At 44.6% G+C, this 24979-nt stretch overlaps 1 protein-coding gene across 4 annotated transcripts in view; it reads right to left on the reverse strand.

Moving 5' to 3' along the window:
- The window catches only part of MDGA2 (MAM domain containing glycosylphosphatidylinositol anchor 2), a 1595858-nt gene that overhangs the window by 673948 nt on the left and 896931 nt on the right, over window positions 1–24979 (reverse strand). For all 4 annotated transcript variants that reach the window (XM_086937278.1, XM_086937277.1, XM_086937275.1 and 1 more), the window contains exon 6: window positions 13463–13732. In XM_086937278.1, coding sequence (XP_086793404.1) covers window positions 13463–13732 — 270 coding nt within the window. The remainder of the gene's footprint in view (window positions 1–13462; window positions 13733–24979) is intronic.

Genomic DNA, 24979 nt, shown 5'->3' on the forward strand with positions numbered 1-24979 from the left:
CCAGTCAGACCGATTGGTGCACCCATGAGGTTGACACTGGTGACAGTTTGCCCGTCAAGAGTAAAATCTACAGGCAGCCTGATCACGTTAGAGACTGCATCAAGAGTGAAGTGCAGAAAATGTTGGAGCTGGGAGTCATTGAACCCTCGGATAGCCCTTGGGCTAGTCCCGTAGTTCTAGTGCCCAAACCTCACACCCAGGGTGGTAAGAGAGAGATGAGGTTTTGCGTAGACTACAGGGGACTCAATGCAGTCACTAAGACTGACGCCCACCCAATACCAAGGGCAGACGAGCTTATCGATAGATTGGCTTCGGCCAACTACTTAAGTACGTTTGACCTGACAGCTGGGTATTGGCAAATCAGGTTAGCTGAGGACGCCAAGCCTAAAACCGCATTTTCAACCCCTGGTGGGCATTATCAGTTCGTGGTAATGCCCTTTGGTCTGAAAAATGCACCTGCCACCTTCCAACGGTTGGTGAATCAAGTCCTTACTGGGCTGGATGACTTCTGTGCGGCGTATCTTGACGATATCGCTGTCTTTAGCTCCACCTGGGAGGATCACCTGGTCCACCTGCGGAAGACGTTAGAGGCACTGCAAGCAGCAGGTCTCACTATCAAGGCCACCAAGTGCCAGATAGGGCAGACACAGGTTGTATACCTGGGCCACCTTGTAGGTGGAGGTCAGGTTCAGCCACTGGAGAGCAAGATACAGTCAATCAGGGACTGGGCTCCTCCAACCACCCAGACTCAGGTTCGAGCTTTCTTGGGCCTGACTGGTTACTATAGGAAGTTTGTCAGGAACTATGGTTCCATTGTGACACCATTAAACGAACTGACAAGTAAGAAAATGCCAAAAAAGGTTCAGTGGACAGCGAGCTGTCAAAAAGCATTCGATGACCTAAAGCAGGCCATGTGCACGGCGCCTATCCTCAAGAGTCCGGACTACTCCAAACCATTCATTGTCCAAACAGATGCTTCTGAGTTGGGTGTGGGAGCTGTTCTTTCTCAACTGAATTTTGATGGTCAAGACCAGCCCATTGCTTTTATAAGCAGAAGGCTGACCCCTAGAGAGAAGAATTGGTCAGCTATTGAGAGGGAGGCCTTTGCTGTGGTTTGGGCCCTGAAGAAGCTGAGGCCATACTTGTTTGGCACTCACTTCAAGATTCAGACCGACCATAAGCCCCTCTTGTGGCTAAATCAGATGAAGGGTGAAAACCCCAAACTGCTTAGGTGATCCATTTCCCTACAGGGGATGGACTTTACAGTGGAATATAGACCTGGTACTGATCATGGCAATGCCGATGGGCTCTCCAGATATTTCCACTTAGAACAAGAAGACTCACCTGGTCAAGGTTAGCTTATTGTTCCGACGTTTGGGGGGGGTCATGTAGGAGAGTAGGGTCTGCAATCCTATGATCACCCAGATTTTTTTGCTTTTGTTTCACTGGTTTACGACTTTCTCTGGCTGTGGGCCTGCTAATCAGACCCACAGCCTGGCTGTTCTCTTTCTAAATTACGATATGTACCCTAGGTGCATTTACCAATTGGTACTGGGCCACCTTATCAGACCCCGTAACGCAGGGCATAGGTGTACCCAGGGCCGCCAGGGGCTGAAGCATGTATTATGCCACCCCTGGCTGGCCTCCTAAATTTGACACAACTGGCTGCACGACAGCTGGGGCGAAGACGTGTAACCACCCTTCGCTTTAGGTATAGTAGCTCTATATCTAACCATACAATGGACACCCGAGTTCCTATCAGTCACTCCTATGGCAGGCCTTAACGATCCTGAAGGCAGAGTGCGTTGGCTCGTGTGAGCTAGGTTCAGGCCCGAGCCGAGCCCGGTTGCAGCTTGCGGAATCAAGACCCAATAGCTGTTCCATGATAACGCGTACCATCGGTAACTCCGGTGTCGCGTTATCAAGGCATGTCGAGTAAGGTGTCATACGAATCGGGGTGCTGCCCTCTCACCAATTCTGGCGATGAGGTTAGCATCCCACCCTTCTAGAGGGACACGACATGTACGTAACTGTGAACCCCGGTTAAAGTTAACTGAAGCCTCAGCTCCACAAAATGGATGCTGCCACCACAGACACGAGTCTGACCTCCTGCTGCTGGGAGTCCTTCCAGCGAGGAGCACTTGGACAAAGGGTTTCCTGTCGAGTGCGGTGTTCGCACCGTCCCAGACAGGGTTTGTGTATTCTGGGTAGGTAGGGCTTTGGCGAGAAGGTGACTGCGGAGTGGCACCCCGGTGCTCACTACGCATCTGCCGGTTAGAACCAGTTCCAGGGGCGACAGCCCTGGCCTGGGGAAAGTCCGGCAGGGGAGAGGGGTGTAACTACCCCCCTTCCTGGTCCCACCCTTAGGGCAGGACCTAGTCATGTACCCACCCCTTTCTTTAGAATAAAGACCGGAGCGGGGACCCTTCCAAATTAGATCATCTTTGATTCAAGAACTACTTTCTACGAAAGGACATTCAAGACTCTTCTCAAGATTTCTCCCTTGTGACTAAGGAGTAGTCACCCTGCATCAGCGGGCACCAACTAAGAACTCTGCGGTTTGCTGTAAGTCCTTCCTCAAGGAATCCGACGGCCCAGCTCGACGAGAACCGGCTTCCCTGGCACCTCTGACCTCTACCCACGTCATCAGCTCAGCTGTGATCTGTGGGTGCGACGAGACCTCGAGGGACCGGCCATCATCAGAACCTGCACGCTCTTAAAACCAGCACGACCATCGAGGTAACTCTCTGGTGAGTGCTCTGGGGTCCGAGAAGCCCCGACCCTGAGCCGCTCCAGCACCGAAGTGCAGTCTCCCAGTATCTCCACGATCTGCGTGGGGCCCTTCTGCTCACTGCTCAGCACGTTGTCTGGTCACTAGCCGCTGGCTTATGCCCTTCTGTGACGACATCCGAGAATCATCACTGCTGGTCTGGTTGCTCCAGACTGGCCCTTGCTTCCATCTTTGCGAGAAGCACCCCGGACCCTCCTGGTCCACTCAAGACGCCATCTTAGGCCCACCACGTGGCCCTGAGATCTGCCAAGGCTTGTTGCCCCATCCTGGGCCCAGCGACGCCGACAGCATCATCCTTCGTGGGACAGCTCGCACCTCCACCGTGGTCGCCGACAACGCCTCCTGGTCCGTGAGACTGCAGAGCCCAGCGTCGCCCACTCACCTGGTCGAGGTGACGGCCAACCGGTGCCTTCCTGGTACCCTCTGACTACTGGCTAGTAGTACGAACTTGGTCCCCTCTGCTTTCAGGTTTCATCAATCTCCGATCCAGGCTTGGATCTCTACGAACTATTCAGCACTGGTCGCCGGCCAGCAACTCCTTTTCTTCCGGCTCCTGGCTCGTCAGCGAAGACCCCGACGCCTGTAAGACTTGTGCAGCCGCAGCCCTCGTGGCTAGGTAACTCGGCATTTCGGTGCCTGCATAGCCTCCTTACTCTAGGGTCCTGAGTCCCTCGCTTCCGACTTGCCTTATCGGGTCCGCCCGAGACCTTAATCTTTCCGTGTCCTCGGACACTTGTTTTAATTGTGCACTTGAAGTATTTGCTAAAGAGATTTGGTTTGTGCTTAGTACCCTGTCCTCATAAAGAGTACAGGGCTGTTGTGATTCTTAATAAATATACTGTTTATTTTCATAACACTTGTGTGGTGTCCTTTCACTGGGTGTTCAAGGGGTACATGTGTGGTAAACAGCTGGCTTAACGCGCCCTCTCGAGTCTTTAGCCTTAGACTGCTCGTATCCACGCTACTAGGATAGCTGGTCTATAGGTTGACTTACAACCAAACACCATAAGGGTCGTTGGAACGATACATAGCGGTCGCTAGAATAGCGAACGTTGCATATCGGGCCAACTTCTCACACCCCAGTCCCTGCCTGCAGCCTCTTTGTAACTGGAACATTCTCCCAAGTGAAGTGAATTAGACACCTAATGCAGTGATACATCTCTACGCCAGTGCACCTCAGAGCCTCCTGAGGTGCCCTGTTGGTGTGGCCTTGGACCTTGCCCCATACACACCTTAATCCTGAAGAACAGTCCCGAAAGTCACTGCTAAGTGTCCAAATGCAATACATGTGTTTCCTCTATAGGATAACATTACCAATCCAGAAATTGCACTGTGCCCATTTCTGAAAACTGTAAAAATTCATACCTGTGGATGTACTTATTCTATTCTGAGGATCTTGGTATTTTAAATGTAAATACAAGTATGTGTTATTTGTATAAATGGGTATCAGATGTCTTTATTGAGTGAGTGTCTCACTTTCTGCTTTGGTGTGTGTAATAAATGTTTAGCACTACCTTCTTAAATGCTTAACTGCTCACCCACATTACCACAAAAGAGAGCTTTTGGGGTGTAATGTGTGCATCTGTAATTCCATTGGGGTTTACCTGGACTCCCTGCACAATGTACCTCATTTAAGAGCACTATAATGGGAGCCTGCTTCCTACACCAGTCCTAAACCTTCCTTTTTAATACATATAAGTGACCCCTTGGGTAAGTACAGGAGAGTCCATAGGGCAGGGTGTAGTGTATTAAAACAATTGGACATGCACTTTCATGTCCTGGTAGTGTAAAAATCTTAAATGCACTTGGTGATGGTACTAGTTAAACCAGTTACAGTTTCAACTATTTCTTGTCCCTAGCAAGTGTGCAGCAGCTGCTTTGAAAAATCCAACGGTTTTTAATGTTCGCTGCAAACTGTAGTAACGAGATGCAAAGGTATTGCCAGGCATTGCAAGGAGCAAGTCAGAGGTTTCAACTGTGACCACAGGCGACCCCTAAAAATCATCCATGCTGCTCAGAGGCATAGCAAAGAACAGTCAAAGCATTGCTATGAATGCAAAATGTAGCTACCCTTTGAAGTTGCAACACATTATCCATTTAGATCTCCTTCACAATTGAAGCAGGAAAAGACAATGTTTCTAACTCATGAAAAATTCTGAGGATGAAATAATGTTTTTTTGTGATCTCTGACCAGAGTTTCGATACCACTGAAAGATTGGGAGATTAGCGTTCTAATCAACTATAGATCTGTGTAGAGGTAAGGAAAGGTGAAAAAGACCACAGGAAAAATTGTTAACAATGTTATCATTTGTGGGAAGAAACAACACAAGTGCTGCCTCCATCTGAGACTGCAGTTGGTGACTGACCAAAATTGACCAGCAGGGAGGGTCAAAATTATTGCTGTATGGGAGAGGGCCCTACGGGTAACCAAGAGTACCTACTCTGTTGAGGATTTGTTAGTGGTGTAGGGAACTTTTAAGAATAAACAGGAACCCCCCTGGCCCTACCTCTGCAGACGTTCACCACTCGCCACAGGGAACCCCCTCGTTCACAAGGCACTCCACAAGCTCTGCTTAAAGTTTTGGTATCAGGAGTAGAGATTAAGATCACTGACGCAAAAGGGTGTATATATCTCAAGGCATATGTGGTTAACTCTCGTCCCACAACGTACGATTACTTTTCAATGCGCTGAACTCTTTTTTATAGAGTAATACTTGACCAGGAATGACCAAGAGAAATTATTTTTCACTCTGTGCCAAAAGTACAGATAGAAAATGGAATTGTAGTACTTATATTGCAATTTTGTATTTTACATAACATATTCTATTTAACTAAGTATCAGAAAATGACCAATACCAACTAAGTACCTTTTTGAAAGAATAATGGAAGGCACCGCCCCTCCAATTAGCAACATAAATATGCTCACATATTGCATTATAATTGGACACATTTAGTTCAGTAAGCAACTGTTTAGACTCAGGAATTTATAAGGGTGTGTAAGAAATTTTATTGGATCAATTTTTACAAGGTTTTACTGCTTTTTATGTGAATATTTTATTCTGTAATACTCTCTTGCATTTGTTTAAAGACTAAGGTCGTAAAAATCATATATTTTGACTTGACTTGACTCAGGAATTTGCAGTAACAACTGTTAAGAGTTTACTGAAAAGTTCACTCCTGTATTAGTTTCGGCACTTACTACCAAGTTTTCACTGATGATAATTGGCTGGGCTTTCTAGTGCGTAAATGACAACAGCGAAGGCAAAATACCTGGCTCTAGCATTTGAACACATTACTCGCCTTTAATATCCATCTAGGTGCAAACGATACACTAGCAGCACAAATAAGCCCAGCACAAATGCTATGTACTCTATGACTACTAGCATGCACTTTTTGGACCAAGACACAAACGACTTCCTGTGTATTTCTCTCTGTCCATTCCGTTTTGTATAATTTTTATAATTTACCAAACATCAAAAATCTGTGGATGGAAGTAACTCAAGGCAAGTCATTTTTCATTTTGGAAGCATATGTATATGTCTCTGATGTTTTAGGCAGCTGTCCATCTTTCCATTTTTTTATGGCAGAAGGTTATTGTGCTGTGCGTTGCACAGGCACTCGCACAGCGCAGCGCACTATTGCACTGCATTGCAGGTTTTCATAATGGTAAGTAAATCAATGTAATGTTTTGGATCCCTTTGCACTGCAAATCCTTTCTAAAATAGTTAGAAAGGTACTGCAGGGCAAATTGACAAACATTTTACACTGTGTTTACATCGCAAACGTGATGCAAACTTAGAATGTACCTTCCTTTCTAGCTCGGAGCTTGCTTTGTGCTAGAAAGTTACCTCAAAGTAAAGCAAAGTAGAGTTTGGTATGCATTACTCTGCAACAAGGGGGTGTTCAATGGGCTGTCCATGGGCTTTCCTATGCGACCGTCAATGGCTTTTGACACAAAACCAGATCTACTTAAAATAGTAGACAGGATTTTCTACCAAAAAAATAATGGCACTTTAAGCAGGTATTAAAAGGAAAAATGCTTTTATTTTCTCTAGCTTTTCAGACACAAAAATAGTGGGAAACGTTTTCACGTTTGTCTTGGCACAGTATTTTGTGCTGGAAGGTCAACCTTACAGAACAAAACCTATGCTAGACCTCGGGCTCACACCTCGAACTATGGTGCAGAGGTATGTGCATGGTTCGCAGTGCATAACTCCAGGGGTGGCTTTAGACATGGGCAAGCTGTGCACCTGCACAGGGCCACCAAACCCCAGGGGCCACCACGCCAATATATATCCTTAATATAATAATCCTCTGAGGATCGATACATATTTTCATGGCGGCACCCTGACCCCCCACTTTTCACTGGCCTTCGCGCTCCGCCCCGCCCGGACCCCCTCTTCCGGGGCCCCCTACCTACGCTCCCTGCCCAGGGCCACCATGAGCCTAGAGCCGCTCCTGATAACTCTGAGTCAGCGTTGGGGAGAGAGCATCTGTAGATATGGCGCTTCCCTGCTCACACCCTGACACGCAACGCAGCAACTTTGTGGGCTGCGCTGAGTTCCTTAACATGTTTCGAAATCTGGGCTTTCATTCTTAAACAATCTGTGATGCACTTAGCTGTACATTTGTTCCACGCAAATATTGCACATCATTTTCTTGCAACGTGGACACTTGGCCATAGTGATGTGTGGTCATTAATTCTTTTAAATGTGGGCCAGAAACTAAAGGGCTCCTGAATGTCTGACGCGTAATTGGCTCACAGCTGGCTCTTTCGACCATGATTTACCATAAAGCTAAAGCACAGAAACACTGCGGCCAATAAAATGCCCAGGAAGCATACAAAGTGTGGCTCAACCATGCAGAAAATGCTTAGGGGGCTCCTTTGGCAGCAAACAGCTCACAGGATTGAAACAGCATCAAGCCGCTTCAGCACTAAAAATACAATTGAGCAAGTCATTTATTTGCCTCGAGTGAGCTCTTGTTCAGGGAAAAAGAAGAGAACGAGCAATATTGCATTATATCAAGGCCTCTTAAGAAAAGGCGTTGCAGTGTTGGAACAATTTCACTTTCCAATCTCTGCAAGATGCTTCCAACATTATCTGGTCGCACAAATAGACTGCGCCTAAAATGGAGTCCTCATACATATGGCGAGCGCGTGGCTGGACTGCGAGATGAATCTGTGATTGGCTTCTGAGTGGAATCATAGTTTACCAAACCTGTATCCAAGTCAGCCTCATGAAATCCAGGCATCTGCTTCTGAGACACATTTATTAGTATTATCAAGGGTCGTACACGAACAAGGCATAGCTTTTTGGTGTTTATGGTATTGCATGCTTACCAGTTTTGCGTCTTTAGATTATGATTGTTCAAATAATGTCCCTTTTTGAATGTAAACTCTTCCAGATATTAAAAATAATATAGTGCAACCATAATCATTTGGGCGCAGCTTATTTTTATATATTTATTTTTATGAGGCACAGATGGTAGTGCATGACCTTACATAGCTACTGTGATCCGCATGCAGATTTACAGGTCAGTTAGCTACTAACTATAATTGCTCATAAAAATTGTTATTAAACTAATAGTGTTTAGAAGGACCCGTATGCCTTTTATGTACTGTGAGAACGTGATTTATTAGTTGCAGTGGATTGGGATGCACCAAGTAATAATCAATATCAAGTTAGGTTCGGTCTAAGGTTTCAATTTTTTAAGAGTCTACAAAACAGCAATAAAAATCAGCAAACAATGGAGAATAACCACATTAAACGAGATTTTTTCGTACACAAACCCTCTACAGATAAAAAGGCAAGGAGCAATAGTAGTCTTATTGTTTGAAATGGAAAGGATGTGAAAAAGTTGCTGCATTGGTGGGGTCACTTCCAGCCTCACATTCTATTGCCAAGCCCCCTCCCTTTGCGGAGTTGGACAGTCTCAACCGTTTTGCGCTGAACACCTGGGGGCATATTATCAAGGACCGGTGTTAAAATTATCGCTGTTTTATTGGCAGGAAACTGCCGATAAAACGGCGATAATGGGCTTGATAATACGCCCTTGTTAATTCCCATAAAGCCCATGTTCTGATGTTAACATGGGCTTCTATGGGAATTAACAAGGGCGTATTATCAAGCCCATTATCGCCGTTTTATCGGCAGTTTTCTGCCGATAAAACGGCGATAATTTTGACACCGGTCCTTGATAATATGCCCCCAAGTTCTGCCTTCAACAGTACTGCCACTCTGTGAAGCTCCGCCTAGCCATTAACCTAGTGCACTGGGAACCCTTGTCATCAGCACACCTCACCTGGATAGAGCTAACCCTAGTCTACCCAGAGAGTATTCCTTGCAGGTGAACAGGCCCATCAGGCTTCATGACAAGAAGGTGATGTGGTTCATCCTGCCTTCTAGGAAAGGCTCCTGTTCCCAAGTTAGAGCCAGTTCTGCCTTCAGGTTACAGAGTCAGCGTCTAGAGTCAGGACTGTATCAATCCCCAGAGTTGGTACCAACTCCCTCAATAAGCTCCCAGGTGCTGCTTCTCTACCCTGCACACTCTCAATGCCCTATTATTAGAGGCAAATGATATGCTAATATCATCCCTAACCACAAAGCTAGGCACCACCTTTTACATCAAGTGATGGTGTATGGCTCCCCATGGATGCCTCATCATCGCGGCCACCATCTTCATTTAACATTAGTCTTAAGCTGGCTCATATGCAGGTTACTTGCCTTGCCCTGTGCCTTATTCTCAACTGCAGAGAGACTAGCCAGGGCAGCCGAATCCATCTCCATGCTCCATAAATGAACTTAGAATATAAAAAAGGGAGAGGATGTAGCACAGCGGCCAGAGCTGTCAACTTGTAAGCTGAGGATCCGTGGGGCACATTAGCAAGCTGAAGTATCGCCGCTTTTTTGGCGAATTGTGCCGAGAAAGCGGCGATACTTCCAGCGCCCTATTAACAAGGGCATGCTAACGCCTGCCTCAAGCCCACTTTGCATGTCAGCGAGAAACATCGCTAATGACATGCAAGGTGGGCGTTCCCACGTCCAACCACATGTAAAATGGGGTTGGAGGTGGGAACACCCTCTTACCAAGGCAGGCGTTGGGAGAAGAAGACCTGCGATAAACTCGTTTATCGCATGTCTTCCAACGCCTGCTCTGACCAGGTGTTAAGGCATTGATAACATGGGGGTGTGGATCATAACGCTCAATCCACCCCCCCATAGTACCTAGGCACACATTAGCGCGTGAAAACAACGTTAGTTTCCATGTGCTAATGTTCCATATCGCCGACTATCGCCGGATTTAATCTCGCCTACGTGTTGCGCATTGATAATTACGCGACTACACGGCGAAAAAATCCGGCGATAGCCGGCGATATGGAAATGTGCAATGTGCGTTATATAACGCACATCTAGCTAATATGCCCCCAGGTTCGAGTCTCTGCCTTTGGTGCAACATCCTGTGATTCTGGGCAAACAACTTAATCTCTTTGTGCCCATGGACAGCGCCTGGTTACCCTCACAAGTGATAAGCTGGGTGATATAAATCTACACAAATGTTAACTTTAAAAATTTGATTAACAATAATTTAGAAAAATGAACCAATATAAAACCTATTGCTAGTTAAAAATTAAAAGCTGTGTTTTTGCTGTTGATTACATTTAGGTATTTTTAATATCAACGTATTAATACTGTGGCACTACTAAAAACGTTCTCGATACCAACCCAGATACCAATGTAAACAAGCATTTACAATGCAATGGTCTCGGCATCATTAAAGGTAGAGCTATTGGCATTGCTCATGACATTTCTTTTTTTTTCTTTAAATCATAAATAAATGGCATTGTCATTTACATTGCCAATACACAGCACTCTGCACTCAACAGCACACACCACTCTGCACCTGCACTCACTGCTCTGCACATTCACTCTGCACTCACTACTCTGCACTCACTACTCTGCACTCTGCACTCACTACTCACTACTCTGCACTCACTACTCTGCACTCACTACTCTGCACTCACTACTCTGCACTCACTACTCTGCACTCTGCACTCACTACTCTGCACTCTGCACTCACTACTCTGCACTCACTACTCTGCACTCACTACTCTGCACTCACTACTCACTACTCTGCACTCACTACTCACTACTCTGCACTCACTACTCACTACTCTGCACTTACTACTCTGCACTATGCACTCACTACTCTGCACTCACTACTCTGCACTCACCACTCTGCACTCACCACTCTGCACTCACTACTCTGCACTCACTACTCTGCACTCACTACTCACTACTCTGCACTCACTACTCTGCACTCACTACTCTGCACTCACTACTTTGCACTCACTACTCTGCACTCTGCACTCACTACTCACTACTCTGCACTCACTACTCACTACTCCGCACTCACTACTCACTACTCTGCACTCACTACTCACTACTCTGCACTCACTACTCTGCACTCTGCACTCACAACTCTGCACTCACCACTCTGCACTCACTACTCTGCACTCACTACTCTGCACTCACTACTCACTACTCTGCACTCACTACTCTGCACTCACTACTCTGCACTCACTACTCTGCACTCACTACTCTGCACTCTGCACTCACTACTCTGCACTCACTACTCACTACTCTGCACTCACTACTCACTACTCTGCACTCACTACTCTGCACTCACTACTCTGCACTCACTACTCAGCACTCACTACTCTGCACTCACTACTCTGCACTCTGCACTCACTACTCTGCACTCACTACTCTGCACTCACCACTCTGCACTCACCACTCTGCACTCACCACTCTGCACTCACCACTCTGCGCTCACCACTCTGCGCTCACCACTCTGCGCTCACCACTCTGCGCTCACCACTCTGCGCTCACTACTCTGCGCTCACTACTCTGCACTCACTACTCTCCACTCTGCACTCACTACTCTGCACTCACTACTCTGCACTCACTACTCTGCACTCACTACTCTGCACTCTGCACTCACCACTCTGCACTCACCACTCTGCACTCACTACTCTGCACTCACTACTCTGCACTCACTACTCTGCACTCACTACTCTGCACTCACTACTCTGCGCTCTGCACTCACTACTCTGCACTCACTACTCACTGATTAATTAAATTTGACAAAGGTGTGTGGATTCATTTTAATTTTGAGATGAAACATATTTTCTGCCTATACCTCTTGCACTGCAATGGAAGCACTGCTGGAGGAATAATACACCTAACAGTAAATAATGTGGTGAGAGAGAAATATTCCTCCGAAGCCCTCTTTTAGAAAAACTATAATAGGTTTGGCAAACAGCCGCAACTGAAGCCCGATCTGAGAAGGCTGTAGAGCCCTGTTTACTTCCTGTTGTTTGGGCTCCAAATGGAATGCTACTAAGGATCTAAAGCTGGAACAAATGGTTAGTCCTGTCACATCATTGATGGTAAAAGGGCGTGTGATGTCATTTCCGCTACATTTAGCATTTTGGCGAACTGTCGCCCATGAATCGTCAAGCAGGTCATCTGTATTACACAAATTTGCCCCATCCTATTTTTTTGTAAACAGATGTCTAAAGTAGTAAAGGAGTTCTTGGAAACATGGATGTAAAAAAAAGGCAGAAGAAAAATTACAGAACCAGGAGAAAGTCAGCTCAATGTTTGGAATTAATGGTTAGTAGACTAGCGGGCTCACTCTTCTCACCCGGAAATACTTCAATCTGCATAAAACAATGGCCTCTAGATTCGTATCGAATCTTTTACAAGTAGACCTTCTTTGACATAAATGATTTACAACAATTACGCAGCAAAGCAGAAGCAATTATATTGGGCCGACTCACGAAAGCGTTTAGGAGTGTGGAAAGTAGTTCTACAAGAGTATTTAATGAAAAGCCGTCTCCGGCAATGAGGAGCAGAGAGTTGAAAAGCAATGCTCTGCAGGACAGCACCTACTTCCGGTTTGGCCGGCAATGCTTCCGGGTCGCCGCAGGCAGCGCGGCGGCCCGCCCTGCACGGGGAAGAGAGGCAGCTTTCGAGGAGGACAGCACCTGGCCGCGAGCGCGTTCTCGTGCGTGTGGCCTTAACAAATCGGCGCGCGCGGCCAGTGCTGTCCTCCTGGGAAGCTGAGCCGCTAACAATAAGGTCTCTGGCGAGAGCGAGCTTCGCTCGCTTCTAGCCGAGACCTAAAAAGTGGTTTATTTGTTGCGGTGGATTGGTGGTCACCACAAATAATAAAGTCACTATCCTGTTAGGTCAAGTCAAAAGTTTCAATAATTTAAATCTGAGCTGAACCCAATGCTCACATCAAAACTGTGGTATATGCCTCTCGCCTATAGCGTGCCAGTAGATGTTGCTACAGGTATGAGAGAGGAGGAAAGGAAATTATATGGTAAAGAGGTGACTTCCAATCAATTCCTGGAATGAAATGCAGAACTTCAGACGACCTCAATGTATACAGGATTCATTTACAGGTTAATAGTTTTACATAGGCATAGAATGATCAAAACAGTGCAATCATTTAATTACAGATCTCATATATATTGCAAATGGCTCTTGTGGTACGAAATGAATTTGGAATGGAACTTCAAATTTAATAGATGTTTTTATTTGATTTTCACTTGAAGAATATTCTGCCTGTTATGCTTTTCTGCTTTTTTTTTAAACTTACCTCGTACAATAATGTTTGTAGACTTCTTTGCTGGGTTACCAACGTTGTTATTGGCTATGCAACTATAGGTCCCGGCATCTTCAGCCATTATTGCAGGGATGGTCAACGTTCCTCCGTTTAATACCGTCTTCTCAGGCATAGGTCCGGCTGATTTGACCCAGCTGAGTGTGGGGTTTGGTTCTCCTCCTGTTGTTACACACACTAAAGTGATGGTCTCTCCAGGGTTCACTACAATAGGATCGTCCACCAAGAGTTTGATTGAAGGAGATGCTGCAAAAATGAACATAAGAAAAGGTAGATTTAGAGATATGCTTCTGACGTAATGTCCTGCTTATGACCTGAAGCACAATATACCATAAATACAAAAGGCAATCGATAAACAGCAAATCAGGTCTGATATCTATAGGCCAATATCTATTGATTTTGGCTAAAGCCTCTAGTTTCGCGTAATTAAAAGATACCCAGTGAACCAATCGCCTAAACTGAATGCTTCATGGATATTCATTGCACTGTGTACCGTGGATTCATCTTTCTAATTGTACAACACATTCTTTGCAATTTATCGCACAATCATATATAACTCAGCATTTGGCCAGTGGAGCAAACAGTTCTGTTTGGTCAGTCCAATGTCCTAAAACCTGTAGTAATGCAAACATAAATAACCAAACTGATGACTGAAATCCTTTCCCTCAAGTCAGCGGTTTAGTGCTGTAATTAATAGGTTAGAAAATATTACCATTCCCTGTATATTTATTGTTCTTTCTTCTATAACAAATCACAACCAGTGTCTGTGTTATTAATATATCTGGGGAAACCGTCTACCTAATGGAATCCTGATAGGAAGGCGGCCAGGAAGCCACAGCTCACAGAGGAAGTACGATTCTACTCTGGTGTTTTATTTTTTGCATTCCTTTTGTTTGTTTTAATATTCAGCAGGCAAATGCTCTTTATAAGCCATTAATGATATTCTTGTCATGAAGATGGAACTTTATATATACAACAAATTCACCTATTAAATACAAAAACGTGTAGATCCGCTTTCTTGCAGTTCAAGATCGTCCTCAAAATCTAAATCTACTTGTGTGAGGATTATATTTGTGGACTGCTGCCCCCTAAACAGAGCAGTAACATGTGCCCCCATGTTTGGGCCTGGAGGGACAGACTCTGTCCCTTGAATCTTAGTTTGATTTCGAGGTCACAGGTTCGAGTCCTGGCAGTTTCACTCAGCTGTTTATCCTTCTGAAGTTGATAAAATGAGTACCACTGAGGAGGGTAACACAAAATAAGGTTATTCGATACCAAGGAGCACTAAGACTGAATGTAACTTCTACAAATGCCATGTTCCATTATAAATAGAGCTTTCTAGTCCCATTAAAGCTGCTTCAGTTCTAGGCCATGTTTCAGAGTGACACTATTAGATGTAAGCTTGAGCTATTCCAGAATATTAATAATAACTCATTGGATTGCAACGACAAAGAGACAAGACACCCTTTCCGTTTGCATTAATGTTAATGTTAATAAAATGTTTAGAGCGCTCTACTACCCAGAGGTGTCCTGGCGCTGTACACTACCATCTGAAGCTAAGCTATGGACAACACAGTGGGCAGGAGCGGTTTATCTAAAAAGCCAAGTTTTCAATCCCTTACGAAACAAGAGCAGTTCTGTCGAGCTCCTTAAGGAGAAAGGAAGATTATTCCATGCCTTAGCAGCACAGTTGCCAAAACTCCTTCCACCCCAGCTCTGTTTTGCCACGCAGGGGAGAGAGACTTGTTTGCTTGCATAGACCGAAGAGCCCTTCCCGGAACATACCATTGAAAAGAATGCTTCAAAAAACCAGGGTCAATGCCATTTAGGGCTTTAAATACCAGGCACAAAGCCTTAAACTGAATCCGGGAGTCAACTGAGAGCCAGTGAAGGGCTCTAAGTTCTGCCCTAACTGAGGCGAATTTGGGAATTCCAGCAAGCAGTCTGGCTTCCGCATTCTGCACCATCTGGAGTCTTGCCAACTGCCCTTTCTGGATGTTAACAAAAAGAGCGTTGCAATAATCCAGGCGCGAGAGAATGAGTGCCGTGACTGCTATTTTCATGCTGTCTTCTGGAAGGAGAAATTTGATCTAATGCAGAATGCGCAGAACAAAGAAACAGGAGGAAACAACCCCACTGACTTGATCGCAATATTCCAGTTTCGAGTCAACAATCACCCCAAGATTCCTTGCCCTGTCTACCGGAATTGGAAAATTGCCCATTGTGTCTGGCCACCAATCAGGTGTCTACAAATGGGCAGAATTCCCAAAGATGATAACCTTGGTATTCGCCGCATTGAGCTTAAGGCAGTTTGACGTGATCCATGCGACAATTGCCTGCATGCAGTTTCGGCAATTTACACCAGTCTCTGCCTCAGTGCCTTTTTTAATAGATAACACAATTTGTGTATCACCGGCATATGAGGATAGCCGGAAGCCAAATGATCATATTAATGGTGCCAATGGAACGACATAAGGGTGTGAAAAAGGCTTAGAGCTGTCCCTGCCCAGATCCACTGTTTGAGTTCTATTTGTCAAAAAAGACTTCAGGAGGGCCCAGGCCTTGCCATGGACTTCGACCCCTGATAAACCCCAGTTATGTGGAAAGTATTCGTCCACTGCAGCAACAGTAGCATCTCAGCCAGATACATTTGTCTCATGTAGGAAAATACAATTTAACTTCAACTTGAGATACAGGCCCTCGTTGTGAGCTGAAATATACTGGTAGTGTGCAAACTCTACTCACTAAATTAATATTACGGTCAGTAACACCCTTCCAGTACCATGCAATCAAAAGTTTATCCCCATAGAATGGGGAATAACTTTTCAGGCCGTTTTAGAATGTGTGCACTGTCGACTACTTCACTCCAATAGCCCAAAACCCAGGGGGTCATTCTAACCTACTCTTTAACGTAACCTCATGTAAGAAATACTATCATTAATAGGGAACGATGTGGGTACTTAGTTTGACAACCTAAAATCTACAGTGAACCAAGGAACCTGTTTTAGCATATGACTTTCTCACCGTAGTGAAGCCGAGCAGACCAAGGCCTACTGAGTGTAGGTGGTGTGAGCTATTTCGCTAGTCAGCAGATGCACAACAAACAACAAATCGATAAATCAGTGTCCACTCTGTGGTGTTACTTCTAAAAAGTTAAAATACTTTATTACACAAAGACACACCACCCAATATTATGAATTACTTTACAAATGAATACAGAATGGCAAGTGGAAATAGCTACGGTGACACCCTCCTAACAGTTCTCTCCCCTAGAAGTCTATTAGGATGGCCGTCATCCACCCGCGATCGCAACCCAGAAAACCACTGGTCCCATTAGCATGGCGGTGACGACCGCAGCAGTGGGATTTTCCGCCTGCCACTTTTCTGCCGGTAGCAGTCCGCATGCTTACCTGGTAGACGCTGCTGGAAGGCAAAAATGGGGCTGGTGCAGGGCCAGGCTCCGCCGGCATGATTATGATGATTATGATGCAGGCGGTAGCCAGTCTTCCCCCGGCGGTGGTACCACCATGGAAAGGCATGCAGAGAATGCCTCCGGGGACCCATTTCGGGCCCCCAATGTGTTTGGGGGGGTGTGGGTGCACTGGGCATGTCCCTGTACCAGGTGGCAGGCACTGTGTAGTGCCTGCCACGCAGTGCAGGGATATGCAGGACATGCATTTTTGGACATCGCGATGGTGCTGCTGGCAATGTTAAATGCCGCGATCCAACCGTGATTTTCCGACCGTCCTCCGTAGACCCCCCCAGTGAGCCCTAAACTCTTTAACTGCAATACTTCCACATATATACTACGAAAACATACTATACAATGGGATGCAGTTATCAAATGGCAGACTTTATGGCTTTGGCAGGGCTTCACCACATTATTAAAAACAGAAATATGTCCTAATAAACTACTGTACCACCATTTAAACCATTATGAATGGCACCATCTTAGAGTGACATATTCCAGGGCATGCAATTGCTTACTGTAAGCCATGTGATTATCTAAGAAGTATTTAAGTAATCTTCAATACGATATCTAATGAATCACTGTTAATTTTGTCCTCGTCAACAAATCATTTAAAGTTTGTATAAACTATGTGATGAGTATTTTCTTTTAAATGTTACACATTGCTGTAAAGCAATATTAGCACCCACCAACAGGACTCTCTGAACTCTAGTGCCTTCGGGCTGAAACCCCCATTTCAAGGAGCACTCTAAACCAAAACCATCTCTCCTTGTGTCATCAATAATGCTCCCTGAAAGGCTTAGGGGGCTGTTTTCTGCTTCCCAAAAAGCAAATCTAGCAATCTTGGAGGGCACACCACTGCTCCTGGGTGGACTCGATGAAACAACAAATAGCACTGCTGTGCTACTGCCCTTATACCATCTATACAAATGGTGCCTTCAGGGGAGTGATTTTGACACCAGACCTCAGTTAAAAAATGCAGCCTTGTGCACTTAAAACTTTCATTCTTATTTTTGGGGGGAGGTTATTCATTTTTGGTACGTGCCCCTGCCACTCCTATGGGGCACCCATTGCCCAGTCTGACACACAAGGCTCTCACCTGCTGTCCATACAGGCAGGATACTTTGTAATACATGACAGCACCTGACATCTCACCTGTGAACACCTAGCACTTGGGGTGCCCAGGGACTGACGGCAGCTACCGGGGTCACTTGGTCCTTGGTCTCCAGGATAATGAGGGCCCACAGGGGACATTACTGAACCAGAGTGTGTCAGCCCAGTATCTTCTCTTGTTTTTCCTATCCTGAGTCCCTAAGGAAATAGCATCCCCAGGAGACAGGAGAAATAAGAAAAAGGAGTTGGGGACATGCATGTCCGCTCAGCTTTCTTCCTATCCAGTCCATAGCCCTCCCTTGGGAGTTCACCAAGCTCCTGGAGCGAGGTACAATGCACATTCTAACCACTGCATCCCCCTGAGGATCCACACTTGGGGCCACCAGATGTATCAAAGGGTTTTACCCTTTCTGTGTCTATGGGAAAATGTGTTCATACATATGGCCCTATGTCTTTTGTTTTCTCGGGTTATGATATACCAAGTTAGGGTCAATTGTGACGGGGAAGGTCACATTTTGTTCCTGGAGGCTGGCCTCTATGGTGGCCAGGAGAGGTTTATTCAGACCTCCATGACTCTAAATTTGTATATGCCTTTTGGGAGCTTGCTTTTGCTATACTTTAGCACCTTTACCAGAGAGGTCCCTATGGCAACAGGTTACCTGTTCGCTAATGCCAGGCTGAGTTAGACGGTATTTCCACTCAAAAGCCTGAGCATGTGCACACGTCTGTGCATGTGTTCACATACAGTTAACCCAGACTCCCTTACCCCAGTTGCTCAGCTTCAGATCTTGTTTTAAAAGGCAGACACTGGCAGCTAGCACTCCCAATCGATTTAAACTAAGGTTATAGTGAGTGGAACCCAGTTAGTTAGACTCATTCACAGAAAAAGTCCAAAAACGTGTAGTCCAAAAGCAAAAATTCCAGGGGGTTAAATGGGTCGTAACCCATTTTCCTGCATCCGAAAAAAACAGTACAGTAGTCTAAGTAAAACACTTTCTACTTTCCCTCCTTCAGCTCCTAGCCTCAAGTACTACAATGTAGTTGACAGTGGCATTTAAAAACCCATTTCTAGATGTCAAGAGTGCATTCTCTGGTTGGGAGAATATTCTTCTTTATATAAATGCAGGATCAAATCGAGCTACACCTGAAAGCTCTGTAAAGGCTTTGGCTGAATAGAGTAATTAAAGACTGGATATGAGGCCCAAATCATGCTGGTGCAAGGGACCTGGCTACTTTCAGAAAGTGACTCCCCATTATATTCAGGTGATAGAGCTACTCGACTCATCTGATCAAACAATGGCTCTTAAGTGTTGTATAAATTCTTTGGTGGTTCAAGGCCTAAAACCCATAGGAGTCTCAGCCCTCTAATCTGCCACAATGTATGCTCTAAACAACACATCAAACGCATTTCTTATGATGTCACACAATTTATACCAACATGTAAACACTCAGAGAGAGCACAACATAATTACATAACAGTACATGGACAAACACAGAAATCAAAGTTTATCCTCAGTCATCTATTTGATAATGTTAAAGGTAACTTCACATGTAGTTTCACTTCTGCGCACATTGATGCCATTTGTGATGTCAACTGTCACATTATGGGTGAGGTCATGAGCACTGAATTTCCTGTGCGAATCCTTCTTGGCTTCTGTGTTATCAAAAAAGTAGGGTGGTCCTCATGCCCACAGGTGGGCGCATAGCTGCATCACATCTACTATCTGTCACTACAGGTCTCAATATTAATTCATTCATGGGCCCTTAACTGTTGATGGAGCCCCAGGTGTTGGAGGTATATTCTTCTAGAAGACCGTAAAGCACCACCACACCTCAATGTCATTGAAAAGCTTTTCATCCTAGCTTTCATCTTGCAAATTAGGAAGAGCAAAGGGAAGCCATTTTTCCCTATTTGCTTTTCCTAATCAGCAACCCACTCCTTCACGTGGCCCGCAGTTTCTATGGGCCAGATGTATCAAGGCTTTTGCGTCTCGCAAAGGCCGAAATTCGCAGAATTTCGACCTTTGCGACCCGCAAACGGCCTTTTTGCATTTTTTCATATGTATGAAAAAATCGCAATTTAAGGAATCGCAATAATTTGCGATTCCTTATTTTGCCATAGCATTTAATGACTCGCAAATTTTGCGATTCCTTAAATGATATGTATGAAAACATTTTTAAATTACGAATTTGTGTTAAGAAATCGCAAATTACCACCAACTTGTAGTTGGTGGTAATTTGCGATTTCTTTTAAAAATGCCCTATTTGGCATTTGTGAGGGTGGCATGTGACACACATACATGCCCATAGGGCATGTATGTGTGCCACATGCACACACATGTAGATTTCAGGGGTGCAGCAGGGTGTCTTTGAGACACCCCTGCACCATTGAAATAATTCTCAAATTGCGATTAGTAAATTGCGAATTCGCAATTTGAGAATTATTGCACTATCATTCCTATGGGCCTCCTGGCCCATAGGAATGCATTGGAAATTATTATTTATTTGCGAATTCATAAAATGCGAATTCGCAAATAAAGAATAATAAGGAATCGCTAAAAAATAGAGATTTTGTACATACATTCCATTTTGTGAATTCTAAATAGCAATTCGCAAAAAATGGCTATTTAGGATTCGCAAAACGGAATCTTGATACATCTGGCCCCATATCTTTAATCATATCATAGTATTGATCTAATGTAACAGAAAGTCTATTAGATGTAACAGAACATGAATTGGCATTATTCTTTTGGGTCTTCCCTGGGACAGAGTTGAACAGTTTCCTTTACTGCTCAAAAAAAGCTTTCAACTCATTCTCTATAGAGAACATGGATATTATTATATTCTGTGCTTTTCGTGTACCCTGCTACCCTGATGCCATGCATGTTTAGCAAAGTGTGACAGCCATGCTTGGGGAGGATCCGGGGGGTTGATTAAAGAATCCTGTGTTGCTACCATTTTAACCCTTTCATAAGTTTTTATGATGTGTTTTAATTGTTTTTTTTTTTTTGTTTTGCATTGGTTCTTTGCCTCCTGTTTCTACGAGTACTTGAATTTTTTCCTTGCCCTTTATGATTTGTCAAACAAGTCAGATGAGCAGCACATTAATTCTTGTCCAGTAGCTGCGGTGTAATATTGAGTAGCCCTAATAGGTTAACTTACAAAGGATCATGTCCTCTACCCATACCAGTTGCCATTTCAATTGCTCCATAATCCTTTGCAAGGCATACTCTGGGTCTTAATGCATCCTTTTGTTCTTGATGGTAAGAGCAAAATATGGAGTGTAATATCATTGCCTGGCTAATTGTGATGTTTCATTTCAATTGGCAGCTGTGAAACTTGAAGGGAATATGAATATTACATGGAACATACTCTACCATTCCTATGCAATCAAAATCGTATTGCTTATGTTCTATACCTCCACACATGCCCGAATGCTGGAATCTTTGGTTGATATTATTACATTTGTCCATTTCCCAACCCAACTTATCTTTTTAATAAACTGTTTGATAGCATAACTACAATTCCGTTTTATCCAGACCTGAATATCGTCCTATTCAAAAACCTACCCCTTTGCACCCCGAATAGTGTCTAATTAATGTCCTTTTATGAAAATTATTTTCTTTAATTACATGATGTGCTTCAATATCAGCCTTCCACGTTTTTTCTAAAATGAAAGGATGACCAAAGCAGTCTCTCAGTCCCACATTTCCTTTACATTGTACCCTTTGTCCTCAATTTGTATGTAGGACCCAGAGGTCTATGTTTTGAAATGCATGCATACGTTTCTGAAAGTCATAAAATTGCATCTCTACAGTGGTTTTAGAAATGGCATTTCTAGTTGGCTAGATTATGCACCTAACCTGGGCAGTAACCACCACGCTAGTCAGGGCAAGTAAGTTATACACCAAATATAACCTATACTCACTCTCTGGAAGCTTGGTGCGGAGCCGGCAGGCTTATCATCAGAGGCAATGTGTAAAGCAATTGCACAACATACTCACACCAGTAACACAAAGAAACCCCACAAAAAAAACTCCACACAGAATTACATAAGATATTTATTGTACATATAACATATACTAAAGAGGCATGAATGTGGAGAAGTGTGGCTCAATGGTTAGAGTGGCAGACCCTGATGCAGAGGTCTAGCCTGGGACCAGGGTTCAATTCCCCGCCTCGGCGGGGCTTGGGCTCAAAAATTCCACGGACCTGATAATTCTCTTCTCCGTGCCTATTCCAATCATGGAGTCCCACTCTGCAACTCAGGGCAATAGCTTGCTTAATCTCCACAACAGCCCCCAAAACGCTAAGGAGGCCTGCCCTCCACCTTGGGGGTGCCCAGGAGTGGAAGCCTCACAGGGAAAGTCAGGATGGGTTCCACAGCGGTATTCGTACAAGCGCCTTGAGACCCTTGCGGGTGAGTAGTGTGCTATACAAGTATCAATTTACATTTACATTCACATTTACTATGCAAAACCTGAGTCAGTACTCATTTTCCTGACAATTCAAGAATGAAAATGACATACATCATAACATCAGGGTATGAAATGCAATAGTTAGCTTAGAGACAAAACACATAAATCCCCAAGTATCATACTAATCACATCGACTACTAAACAACACCATAAACATATTGGGTAATCACCTGCATTTGCAGGGAACACAGAGATACAGTGCACCTGCACTTCTATGAAATGTTATGTGGTATTTGTGGTACTACAAACGCCCTTGGGATGAATGCAAATTTATACAGTAGGCCACAGGAACTCCTGTGCTCCTAATACATGAATTAGGGTATCTCCTAAATAAAGCAAAGCTTACTTCCCCATAGTAAATGAGCCTCTGTCACAATGCCGAGACTCTGAACAATTGCCCCTTAGATATGTAAAACAATGAAAGGCAGCTGCTCGCAAACGAGCGGAGCAGCAACTGACCAACTCAGCTTCCCAAAATAACGAGCTGACATTGTAGCATGTCTGGGACCCTCTGGGGCCTTTCAGACCGCTGTTTAGCAAAAGGAACAAAATGAGCCATCCACTGCAGGAAGATCTCACGGGGTCCAGCAACATCAGAAAAAAGCTGGGATGCAGCTGCCTGTGAACGCTTGGCATGGCTGTTGTCGCTCCTATCCCCCCTCGGCCATGTTCCTTCTTGTGGTCTGAAGTAGGAAATCCAAATTAATTGGTGCGGCAAGCATTAGCTCAGTGCATTAGCTCAGTGCACATGGCATGAGTTGCGATGGGCAAAGCTGCTAATTCCTTAAAGATAGTCAGAAAGCACTTAACCTGCTCTTTCAGTGCCAAGCGAGCAGAACTCACTATACACTAGCTGTAAAACTGGTATTGGACAGACTCACTAGTCCCACTGCTGATTCCAGGTTTTTCCAAAAGGGACTCTCTCAGATCTCAACAGAACAGGGAGGGGATATGCAAACCTGCACCTGGAGAGCACTGGGAGCACAAGGATCTGGCAGTTAGGCAACAGCCCAGCACATGAGTTTCCTTGAACAGAGCAGCAGTTTCTCCAGCTACCAAGCAGGCAAGCAGGTCAGGACAACAAAGCAATTAGTCCTAACGGAGGTTCCTCCTGGCAGCACAATAGTTCTCTGGCAATCTGCATCATGTAGAGCCAGCAGCATCTGGGTACAAGTCCCATGCAGTGTCTAAAATCATGGTGTCAGAGGCGCTGTACTTATCTTCAAAAATGTCTTTGTTCAAGTGGCAACTTCAAAGGAAACCTGAGAAGTGCACAACACTCCCTTTCAACCCCAGTCCCAGCTCCAAACGCTGATAAAGGGTAAATCACCCTTTTGGGTGAGGGCAGGATAAAAACTATACAAATGTAACATGTGAAGGCCCCGCTCTCCCAGCCCAGCAACACCATCAGTAAGCAGATGACTGCAGATGTAGCGCTGTCACACCCAGCCCTTCCTGTGTTGTGGCTATCTGGAAAGTATGCACAAGAGTAGCCGTCACCCAGCCCTAAACAAGACTGCAAAAAACAAAGAGTCATAAGCACAGAGACATGCCCACTTCCAAAAAGTGGAATTTCTAAAATAGTAATTAATAATCCACCTACACCAGTAAACAGGATGTATCACCAGTATTCTAAACATACTAGATTGTTCCAAACTTGAGCGTTTTGCAATCCCACAGATCTGCATTCATGTTTCAGATCTGCAGTCATGTTTCAATCTTTTGAACGATCATTGGTTAATTAATTTATTTATTTTATTTATGCAATTTGTATAGCGCACAAATACCCGAAGGTGTCTCGGCGTTCAAGACAGTAATTCAGAGCAGTTGGAGTGATTAATTACTGGTTAAAGAGCCACATTTTTTTTACTAACTTCCTGTAGGTAAGAAGAGAGTGGATTTTTTATTTCCATCCCAGCTCTTTTTAGGAGTATTTAAATTATTTTTAATAAATAATTTTACTAACTCTATATGCTTTTGTTAATTCTCTTATGTTGACTAAGAGTTCTTCTTTTGACATTCTTGCAATGTCAGGATGTGGTGTGTAGCCGGCTAGAACCGGCCACGTTGCTCCTGGTCTACCTAGTGGACCGAGCCTGGTTATGTGATCATTGTGTTTTAGGGCGCCATTAAACCAGAGCAGGTGCGCTTGGAATTTAAGTGGAATTTCAATCTCCTTGAAAGGAGCGTACTCTTCCGGAGGTTCCTCTATTTTGTAATAGTGAAACTCTTTTGTTGTAGCGTTTGCCGCTGGAAAGTTTATCCATGAATAGAATACCTCTGTCTGCCAATACTCGTGAGCCTCTATCACGAAAATTACTGTACCACCTTGAGGTGTCAGTCCGTTTTCTATAAGTTTTAAAGTTATAGATTTTCTTAAATGGACCGGGATGATAATAGCCTCCGGGTCTGTGTCGTCGGAATCCTGCTGAG

The sequence above is a fragment of the Lissotriton vulgaris genome, chromosome 9 (genome assembly GCF_964263255.1).
Source record: "Lissotriton vulgaris chromosome 9, aLisVul1.2, whole genome shotgun sequence".
Lineage (NCBI taxonomy): Eukaryota > Metazoa > Chordata > Amphibia > Caudata > Salamandridae > Lissotriton > Lissotriton vulgaris.